Source organism: Siphateles boraxobius, unplaced genomic scaffold, assembly GCF_051911475.1.
Source record: "Siphateles boraxobius isolate OS27281-9 unplaced genomic scaffold, OSU_SipBor_1 16, whole genome shotgun sequence".
NCBI classification, from domain to species: Eukaryota; Metazoa; Chordata; class Actinopteri; order Cypriniformes; family Leuciscidae; genus Siphateles; species Siphateles boraxobius.
Window position 1 is genome coordinate 7,571,334 of NW_027508766.1, and position 11,302 is coordinate 7,582,635.

The window sequence follows — 11,302 nt, forward strand, 5'->3', positions numbered from 1 at the left end:
CAGACACTTTTATTTTTCACTTTGGTTTGACATGACAGTGCATAAAGGGGAACTATGCAGTTTTTTTATAGCTTAACTGAACAGCTTCGGAGTTATTGCTTTTTTCGGGTTGAGTGGTGGCCGTCTGCAATAATCATGCAAATTGCAATAATCATGTCTAACGACATCATAACGGACATTGTTACGAAATAATGCGACGTACACGTAACTTTATTGATGTCATCTGGCATTTTGTAGGTAATGTTTACATTACACTCAAAAAATCATGAAATTATACAGTAGGAGTAGGCTATAGGATATTTACTTGTAATTTAGCTGCAATCATGTAAAAACGTTATAAGCCATCAAACGTGGTAGGCTACTTTTTTATTATAAGGTGCAGAGGCCGTGAGTGCAGAGATGCTCTGCGTGAGCAATACTAGTAATACAAGTACTCTATAGCGACTCTAGGGGTCACTGTTTGACAAAAACGGAATTCCTGCATAGTGTGCCTTTAAAGTAACACTATGTAGTTTTTCAACCTTCATAATATATTTCCAAGACCCTTGTGATGGTACATCGACTTACAATAGGTTAAATGACACGTCTGCCATAGCCTGTATCGCTTTTACTGGCACTATGTAACTTCGGGTCTCGGGTAGTAACCGGAGCACAAAAAGAACTACAAAATTCGACTGCTTTACGGCATACATAGTTTTTCTTCGTTTGTGATGTCTTTCATAAAATCATGCATCATACTCTACCTTGTCTGTGGCCATTGTTGATTCCAAAGCCGGTGCTGGCAGTAGGCTGCGGTAGGCTAAATTATTTACGACAGCAGTAATGGACAATTCCGCTTCCAGCCTGTAGGGCGACCGCAGAGGAAAAGTTCCTTGGTGTTGCTTTAACATTTTAATAATACCATTTATTTTTTTGTAAATGTCATTTATTATATATTTTAGACTGATTGTGTCGGTTGCAAAGGCTGTAAACTTTCTAAACTTTCATTTGTCTGGGATGGCAAGACCGTATGTGTGTGTGCGTGTGTGTGTTTAAATAAGAATGTCATATATGTCATGACTTCTCATTTGTGAATGAAACTTCAACACAGAATCAATATTTTGAAGAGCATCCATCCATTATTATAGACCTGTAGCTTAAAGCACGAGAAGGCTAAATATGTTTTATTAACGATTTCTATATTAAAGATCCCTCAGTAGTCTAATCTTTCTTTTGACCATTTAGACTTTTTTCTGCTATAAGCTCCAATACTTATATTGATGCTCTTCAAAATATGTGAATAGCGCAGAACACAACAGCGAGAGAGAGGAGTGTGAGTTCATTCCTGGGATTCCGCAATATTTCAGTCCCCCAAACTTTTTAAAGTGGTGGTTCACCAAAATGAAATGTTAAAAGCTTTTCAAAGTACTTTGGTATGCCCACTGGAATGAAAAATTATTGCATTTAAAGATTTTTTATCATAAAATAATGTTTTTGTTTTTCATACACTAAGCATTTGTCGTGTCCCTGAGGCACTTCACTGAATCATTTACTAAATATTTAGCAAAATGTGCAGTGTCTATCATTTTTGGCAATATTGTTAGTATTTATTTCTATTACTTTCTCACACTACCCCCATCACAAAAAAATAAGATGGAATTTTTTTATTTTTCAAAAATGTATTTAATTCATAATTGTATAGCCTAGTGTGCCGTGACAGGTTGTCAGGTGTGGTGTGGAAAATGATCGAATTCCAAACAATAAATGCTACGAATAAGAATAGCCTACCAGTATCATCGCGCTGTCGGACGAAATCTCGTAGCTCTTTATTTTGTCATTTTTGTTTTATAAAATGAATCCTATTGGTCATCCTTTACGTCTGTATGTGGGTTTTGGTTGTACAAATATTTGACAAATAAAAAGCATTTAAAAGAGGTTGTGACTAAACCTCATAACTCCATTGGCTCCTCGAACTGTCAGTCAAACTCCACCCCCCTCCATTTTGAATGTGCCTGCCTGTAAAGTTTTCATAAATGTTAATATTATAAAGACACGTGCAAGTGTCTGACCATATCTATAAAAAGGCACAAAATACTAGCTTCGAAGACAGTGTTTTTTTATCACCAACAACATCAAATATGACATATCACACACAAATATGAACATATTGTGTTCTGACTTACCTGCCAAAGACTTAATATAAAGGGACTTTGTTTAAACTCAAGTTTCACATTTATTGTGAGTACTACTTTTAATATAATATGGCATTTGAAGCAATGCATGTTTAAACAATATTGTTATAATTTTATATAGGCCTAGTGGAATGGCCTGTCCAGACCCGTCGCCAGACCTCATCTTAAGGGGGGCATGTGAAATGCATGGGGGGGGCAATTATTATTAGCCTACAGCCTACGTATATTTATAATAATCAACTCTAGTCGCGCAGCACGTAATCATCACTTTTAAACGTATAACCAACCGCAGTATGACCAGGTCGCCTATAGCCTACACCACATTACATAGAAGCAATGTTATGAATATCCATAAAACACTTGACTATACGAACATATTAGATGTAACACCAGAAGCATCTCTCAAACATTGCATTTTAAAGCAGTCAACAGAGAGATATGCATTGCCATGAGACATACACAAGCACGCACATACACTCGCACAGAGACTTTGAATCTACCGGTACTTTGAGTGGAGGCAGCGCTGTCCTCTCTCCAGTCCCTCCTGTCAGTACAGTGGGAGGCGGCACAAGCACAAGGGCACAAGCATTTTTTGGGGCGGGCCCGGCCCCCTATGGCCCGCCCATAGCGACGGGTCTGGGCCTGTCATGAGATTTTTTACTCATCCTATCAAACTAATTTGGGAAACACTAGAGTAGGGTTAGTTAACACTGCTCTAACCCTACATTTTAATGAACATGAACATATATACATTTACAAACATTTTCAAATTCTTCCACTGAGGGTCAATTTCTGAGAAGGTATTGGGTCTCAGGGCTTAATCTTGTTGGGGGATACCTAAGTAGTTTGTGCATACAGAACATTTCAGGCTTGAGGCTTGTCTTGAGGTTTTTTTATGGGGGCAAGAGAGTGTTCTATTTTATTTTGTTATTATTATCCCCCTAAGTTTTGGGTTGATATCTCGTGGGATGTGCCTATTCACAGATAGAAAAAATCACAGATGCAAAAATATTGAGTTTGTGATTCCGCTGATTGTATATGAGGTATACAACTGTGGTTCTCAACCAGAGGGTCGGGCACTTCAGCCATTTAAAACACGGTAAGACAGTCTATCCCTCACAGCCTCGCTTTCACACATGTCTTTGCGCGGCCCAGAATAAGGTAGATAGCCTACCATGATATAGAGAACATTATAGATCCGTTTTCTATACCCGTTAGAGTCCCAAAATTGGGAAATGCTCTTTTGTTCCGCAGAGATTACTGGACAGACCAGTGAGGGCATTAAGATTCAACACAATTTTCTCTACCTAATAAAATGCATTATATAATGATGACCCACAGAGATGATAGGGTACAGCCTGCTGACAAATAGCAATCAAGCATTTAAACAAACAATCTTATTTTAACAATAATTGTGACATTTAAAATGAACAGAAATGATCACCAGAACCTTCGATTAAGTTTTAGACTAGTGCATCCCAAACAGCAGGTGGCGCTGTATCACTAACCATTTGTTTAGACTTCGAAGAGGAGGGAAAGTTCGAATCAGATGAGGAAGGGGACTGATTCCGAATCCGAAATATGCATGAGCTTGGATTTAATAAAGTACACATTAAATGTTAGGTATCTGTTGACTGCCTATATTTCGAGTCTTTGACATGTCTACTATTCCCTGTTTAGTTGATAGATGGAGTGAGGAGAATAACAACATAATATTGACTTGGAAGGTAACTTACTGTAGCAGAATAACTTTTTTATCGTTTACAGTAAAATTACCTTACGCATAAATACACGTACCGTTTACTCTTTCAGCAAAACGAAGTAAACCTTGAGCCAAGTCAAGATGTTCGGAAGCGATGCTGTTCAGAATGCCTTAAACTGCTTCAGAAAATACAAGGTATTGTTATGTGTTACTTTTGATGGCTTACAGAATGGCTATATTGACAGAATTAATAACCATATTGTGTTTACACAGGAATACCAGCAGCTACTGAACGACTCAAACTTGAAATGACAGTTTCATATAATACGTTTTTATTCTCGTTGGGTTTCTCCAACCCCAGTGAAGTTGAGGAGAGTATCATCCACACATTATTAAGAGGTAATTGAAGCATTGTTTTTGAATTATTACTTATTTATATGCTGTAGGCTATGTTTTATGTTCCCTCCATCTTTTTGTTTTTCTGTAGCTTTAGAGGCTGCAGGATCTCAGGTGTCCAGTTCTGATCCAATGAAGTTGTGGGAGGCTGTTCTTCGGACTTTTGGCACCTCAGTCATTGTGCCGTATGTCTACAAGCTTCTGCTGATTCAGTGGATGCTGTGGCTCATGAACTGTCAGTTAGAGAGAATTCTTACTCTTCTGACACAGACTAACCACAAGGTATTGTTTTTATAATCTTTATAAATATAATGTTAAGACTCCCCTTGGAGGTGTGCTGAAGCGTCCGACCCTGTTTGAAAACCATAGTTTTGCAATACTAATACATAGAGATAATCATGAAAAAAAATTAAAATTAAAATGAGAATAATAAGATGAAAACTATTCATTTTAAGAATGTATATTTGGCTGCTATACTGCTGTCATTCTCATCTCCTCTCAGAGAGAGCGTTCAGCACCTGTGAATCTACTGACAGAAACACAAAACCTTGCGTTGAGCATGGAAGAAGACTCCTCACTAATGGTTGCCATGGCAGCAAAGGACCTCAAGGATCTTTTGCACATCTGCACTGTGATATGTCAAGGTATGAAACGTCTGAACAAACTTATTATTTATACATTATGTAGGTCATTATATTAATGCCAGAAGAAATATACAGTACATGTAAGTGTTGTTTTATGATAAAAGATTGTATTTAGGTAAAACACAATATAGATGTAATTTTAAATTTCTTTGCAGTTTACAACAATAAATAGTAGAGCTGCCATTAGTCCTAAAATGTGTTTCTTGGCTTAGGGGTGGAACATGTGAAGATGGAGAAATATTCAGTGGCCCTTGAGGCTTTTCAGGAGGCTAAAGGCCTCCCAAGTCCCAGAAGTCTCTTGGCACTGATCCACACTCTTACAGGCCAGAGTTTTGCTAAGCTGGTAAGAAGCTCTGTTCTACAGTCCTCCATCCAGTGAACTCTGGCCTGAACTTAATAGACCTAAATAGACCAAATCTTGAACCAACAGTTCATGTTTATATTTGATTAATTGAGCTTGTTTAACTGATTCATGTGTGGTGGGTCATAATGAGTCTCTTGAGGCGCTGTTTCTTATGTCCGTGCAGGGTCAGCCCCATTGTGCTCTCCACTTTTATCGAAAGGCTGTGGAGGTGGATTGTGCTTGCCATTGTGCACTTTATCAAAGTGCTCTAGTGTTCAGGCAGCTTGGCAATTCAAAGGCAGAAATTGAGGCCCTGCATCTTCTTTACTCAGTAAGTCATTCTGCACACAACTTTTTTGCTTATTATTATTAAATATATTATTTACAATATTTTTTTTATTATTTTATGCAATGTACCTTGTGCTTTACAGCATGTATGAGAGGTGCATTTACACAAAATCATTAACAGCTTGTGATATCAGTGATAAATTATTAATTGTTGTCCTTACTTCACACTGACCATATAACAACTCATTACTAATACTATACTTATACTATATTAAAAACAATAAATAAACAAATAAGTATCGAAAGTCCATATCTCATGACTGTCTTCTAGCGTCAACAAAGTAGACCTAAAACAAATACATTTAAGTAGCAACAAGTTTTCAGCTGATATTTGCTGATTTCGCTTCAAACAGTAAAGGATGTTTCACATTCTCTCATAATAATCCAATGAATTTCATGTTATGTTATTCATGTTATGTAGTGTAATTTTAAAATGTGTTTGTTAAATAATACTTTTCTCTTGCTTTGTTTACAGGCAGTCCAGCTGCAGGCTGATAAAAGTTCATCTAGTGCTTCACTGGTCTCTCCAGCTACACTGCTTGGTGGTGAACAGATGACCTTCATTAGCAGAGTCCCTTCCTCCTCTATGGTTCTGCACACTTTGGCTCACACATGTGTGTTCAATGGCAGGCAAGTGATCCCTCAAAAAGGACCAATGCTCGACAAGATTATCAAATATCAATATTCAGATTTAGAAAATCAGATCAGATTTAGAAAAACTTTTACAGAATGCTAAACCTCTAAACAAACTATATATAATTTTTATCAATCAGTATTTCAGATGGTGTTGAGCACTATCTTGATCTGTTGGCGTCACTGCAGTCAGATGGCAAAGATCTTGTAAGGACTGCACTTTTTCAGGCATCAGATTCAGAAATAATGTATTATTTTTAAGGAAAATAACTTAATCAATGATGCAAACTTCATCAAATATGAGACAACAGCATGTCTGTGTTTCAGGTATCCACAGGGGATGGCACTCCTTTTCCCAGAATCCCAGTGGTCTACCTTGAAGCAGGATTTGCTTTGTTGAAAGCTCAAAGGTATAGTGATGCTCTTGTGGTCTGCGAGGAGGTCATCACTAGCACTTTAGACTTCATTCCCAAGAGGCTGCTACTTGATGCTGGTGAAAAACAAAAATCTGAATCCGATGTCGTACTTGAAAATGTGGACTTTGTGTTATGGGCTGGTGCGGCCCATCTCCTTCAAGCACAAGCCCACTGGAAACTGAAGGACACCAAAGAGGCTATTACAAACTTCACAAGGTACGATGTGATGAGAGTTTCATTCAGTATCTAGCTTTGTTGGCAAATAATGTTTTATGCAAATACTCTCTTGTTCTTTCCTTTCAGAGCGATTAATCAGCTGGTGAAAGTGTTTATTAAACAGAAAGGTAAGTAATCTCTTTCTTTCTAGATTACTAAGATTTGTCTGTCTTTGTTTGTGAAGTATCACACAGGTTGAAAAACGCAGACTTACAGACATAATTAACTATACACAAATATTTTTATCCTAGGGTTCTCATCCAGTATATATTTATAACAGATCTGCATTCAAGAGATGAAGCTGTTTTCCTATTTTTTATCTTACTGAAGCCACATTTGATGTGTGAACTTGTTTTATTGGCCCTCATTTATCATTCTTGCGTAGAAACTAGAAACGGGCGTATATGTTGGCGTAAGATTATGCTTACACTCCTCTCACCGCCTGATTTATGAAGCTGTGCGTACCTCTGAAATCCAGGTGTACGCCATACCTGCCCTTGATAAATGCCGCGGCTGAAAACGATCGTCATTAGAATAACACGCCAATATTCAAGTATCTGGCTCCCCCAGGCCCTCATTTTACGCCATGGACACACGGAAGACGGCAAAGAGGAGACACTTCTCTGGAGATCGAGACCATCACCATCATGAAAAATTATTATTAAATCAAACAACAATATTGTTGATGATAAATTCAAAGTTAATTGTATTTTTTTTTCAAAACGCTATAAATCCATCCATTTTTTGTCTAAAAAACAACAACAAAAACAACAACAAGAGAACATGCAACATATAATCAGGGACTCATACTATAAATTAATATAAATTAAATAAGTGCAACTGCATGAAATAAATAAAAGCCAAACAAAATAAATAGTAAAAATAAAATAAATATTTCCAATGTCACGTTCCAATATTGTCCACCACATAAAACAAATAATTTAAAAATAACACACAGAGACAGTCCTTAAATACAACAATGTTAAAAATACATTCAAATCATTTAGTAACATATTTAGGCTAATAGTAATTCGTGCCGAACTTGAAAAAAGTAATGATAACAATATTCAGGCCTACTATTAGGCTACGTGTTGTAGCCATTAACTAAGTGCATTTAGTTTCATATTTGTTAAAAAATTATAATGTTATTTTTTCCCATCTATGTTGATTATGAAAAGTGAACATAGGCTAAGATAGGATGCGCAATATATCGGGAGACATGCTCAGACATGATTTTGGCCACTTAATTAGATTTGGTTTAGTAGAAAGCCTTTCTTTAAAGTGAATTTGGTTTTGTAAAAATTGTATCTTAATTTTAATATTTTTTTCATCAACCAATTGCCTGGATTTAATAAATAAGGCCGTGTGTCCACAAAAGCGTTTTTAGCCGGCTGAAAACGCCTAGCTGTGGGCGCTTGAGAGCGTTTTGGCAGCGCTGCGTTTTTTCAGTTGAGATGATTCGTTGCTATGATACAGAATATCCGCAGCACAGTTTACTTTTAACTGATTTCGCAGATAATTTTTTTTCATATTAAAAATTTATTTTTCATCCATTTTGTTCGGTTAGCTCTGCTGGTTGACGTCGTTGTACAGAAAGAATGTTGTGATAGTTGGTCGTGTGGTATTTGTCCCGCCCCTCCTCCACTGTGATTGGACGGCTGTGTAAAAAGTGACAGTGATGAGCGAAGCGTTTTACCCAAAGTTGAACATTTTTCAACTCTCGGCGACCAGTAAAAAACGCCGGGCGCTCAGCGCTTGAGCGTTAAATACACGCTCAGCGCCTCGTTACGCTCATGGCGTTTAAAAAACGCGGCGCTCCCATTGAAAACAATTGGAATTTTACGCCAGCTGCGTGAAAAAACGCTTTGGTGGACACACGGCCTAAGAAGCAAATAGCAGACAATATAATCATGAGTCATGACATGGAGGCACGGGCGCGGTCCCTTGCATTGCACGTGAACTGGAGCGCATCTCATCACAAATTAACCGAAACTCAGTATATGCCTCACAGACATGAGAAATATATCTATAAAGAAAGCTTTAAATGTCTTTAAACGAAACATTTATAAACGAAAAGAAATAGGCTACTCTCTCTATAGGCGCGTTCACTATGGAGATGGTGATCATCAATTTCATCTTTGCAGACACAACACTAGTTTAGTAATAGAAATAAAATACAAATTTATTTTTAAAAATGGCTTTTATCGCGTTTTGGAAAAGAGCTCCTCATATCTTTTAGTTTGTCAGTGCGTTTTGTGGTGTTAGGAATTGTTTTTCTGCGCATTTCCGCACTAACTCAAAACGTGCGTACATGTACACCACCTCCTGACCTGGCGTAGGATTTGAGCGTACGCCAACGTCCATATTGATAAATATCAAAGTCACCGTGGTTTTGGGTGTACGCCAGGTGTACGCTGGAAATTTGGTGTACGCACTTTTGATAAATGAGGGCCATTGTCTTCTTTCATGTATCATTACTTACATGGTTTCATCAAACTTTTAGACTGGAAACAAAAACATCTTGGAAACTCTGAAGCAATGGTTGAAAGAATGGTGACTTTGGAAGCAACAAAAGGACAAGTACTAGCTGGTAGAGGGCGCTGCTTTTTGGAAAGGGGTCAATTGAAGGAGGCCCTGAGAGATCTTCACCTCAGTCTCCAGATGACACCAGGTTTTCAGCTTATATGCTGTCATTATAGTGAATTGTGCTTAGTCTGATACATTGCCCTGTCCTTCTCAAATTTACATGTGGAATTGAATTTCACTAGGTTGTAAGAATACTCAAATGTGGCTAACTGAGGTCTTGTGGAGGCTTGATCGTAGAGAGGAAGCATCAGCTAACTGGAGAGAAGCCCATAGTACTTCAGATACACCTATGTCAATGTAAGCTATTGGACAAATTATTTGTCAGACTATGACTTTTACACATGAAAGTCAAACATATTTGCAATCTATAATTCTGTAACTGGTGTGATGATTGTTCAGTAAATTTTTTTGACTTGCGTTACAGAAACCTACCGCTGTATTTGCAGACGTGGCCAGAGGACACAGCTTTTGACTCCACTGACTTGAAGAAGAAAATGTCCGATTACATTCATGCTAAAAATGTAATGACATAAGATGAGGATGCTCTCTATTATAAATTGCACCATGTCCTCTTTTTTGGTGCATAACTACATACAAAAAAAATCTGTTTTAATTGTGTTGTCTAATTTCCTTTTCCTTTTGTCTAATTGTGTTGTCAGATGTAACCATGTAGCATACACAGTAATTCCCCTACTACTGTAGCTGAAGTGTCATCCCTAAAACAAAATTAAAGAGCTGTGCTAATCAGAGGGCAGGATTTCATGCTACAATGTCTCTGTTGACATTGTGGATAAGATTGCATTCCACTTGTCAGAAGAATGAAAAGAGAAAGCATCCAGTCTGGAATCAAATGCTTTGTGTACTACTTTATACATGTTAAACAAAATAAGTCTAAAGTAGCGGGGATTTTCTGATTAGCATCTTGTTTTTGGAATAGAAATGAAACCCTTTTATCTATTATCTAGAAAACAAAATTTATAATGAAAAGGATTTGAAATGTATAACTTTCATTTAATCGTTATATCATGCTCCTTATTTCAACCCGCACAGTCGCATGTAACTTACATGATGTAAGTATATTATAGGTGCATTCATTTTTTTGAATGTCATGGAAAAGTGTATATTTAATTCAAAAAGTTAAAATTTCTATGAGTACTGCTTACAGCTCATAATATTAAAAATCCTGTATCTCCAAATAGTAGAGTATTTCCTAAGATCAATCAAAAAAGGATTTACAATACAGAGATGTTCAAGTTCTGAAAAGTACAATGTTCATTTATGGACTCAATACTTGGTCAGGGCTCCTTTAGCATGAATTACTGCATCAATGCAGTGTGGCATGTAGGCGATCAGTCTGTGGCACTGCTGAGTCGTTATTGAAGCCAAGGATGCTTTGATAGCGGCCTTCTGCTCGTCTGTTTATCATCTTTCTCTTGACAATACAGGTCAGGCGAGTTGGCTGGCCAATCAAGCACAGTAATATCATCGTCAGCAAACCAGTTGGTAGTAGTTTTGGCACTATGGGCAGGTGTGACATCCTGCTGGAAAAGGAAATCAACATCTCCAAAAAGCTTGTCAACAGATGGAAGCATTAAGCTCTGAAATATCCTGGTAAACGGCTGACTTTGGATAAAATACAGTGGACCACCACCAGCAGATGACATGACATCTCAAATCATCACCAAATGGAAACTTCACACTGTACTTCAAGCAACTTGGATTCGTGCCTCTCCATTTTTCCTCCAAACTCTGGGACTTTGATTTCCAAATGGAATGAAAAATGTACTTTCTTCTGAAAAGAAGACTTTCGACCACTGAACATCAGTCCAGTTCTTTTTCTCCTTTGC

General features: G+C 37.5%; 1 protein-coding gene across 1 annotated transcript; it reads left to right on the forward strand.

The window, feature by feature from the left end:
* Positions 1 to 3,090: 3,090 nt before the first annotated feature.
* fancg (FA complementation group G) lies at positions 3,091 to 10,651 on the forward strand. The gene is made up of 15 exons (XM_077231381.1): positions 3,091 to 3,270; positions 3,852 to 3,898; positions 3,984 to 4,068; positions 4,147 to 4,272; positions 4,361 to 4,551; positions 4,772 to 4,913; positions 5,126 to 5,256; positions 5,441 to 5,587; positions 6,080 to 6,234; positions 6,378 to 6,444; positions 6,565 to 6,869; positions 6,957 to 6,997; positions 9,373 to 9,540; positions 9,638 to 9,752; positions 9,880 to 10,651. Exons 1-15 carry the CDS (start codon positions 3,210 to 3,212, stop codon positions 9,986 to 9,988), a joined length of 1,890 nt encoding a protein of 629 aa, XP_077087496.1. The 5' UTR covers positions 3,091 to 3,209; the 3' UTR covers positions 9,989 to 10,651.
* Positions 10,652 to 11,302: the final 651 nt, after the last annotated feature.

Excerpts from the sequence above, each read along its gene's own strand:
- fancg (XM_077231381.1), top strand. The coding sequence starts at position 3,210 with ATGAGGTATACAACTGTGGTTCTCAACCAGAGGGTCGGGCACTTCAGC. Across the intron at positions 3,271-3,851 it reads CTTCAGCCATTTAAAACACG|TTGATAGATGGAGTGAGGAG; the intron begins GTAAGACAGTCT and ends TTCCCTGTTTAG. Across the intron at positions 6,998-9,372 it reads AGTGTTTATTAAACAGAAAG|ACTGGAAACAAAAACATCTT; the intron begins GTAAGTAATCTC and ends TCAAACTTTTAG.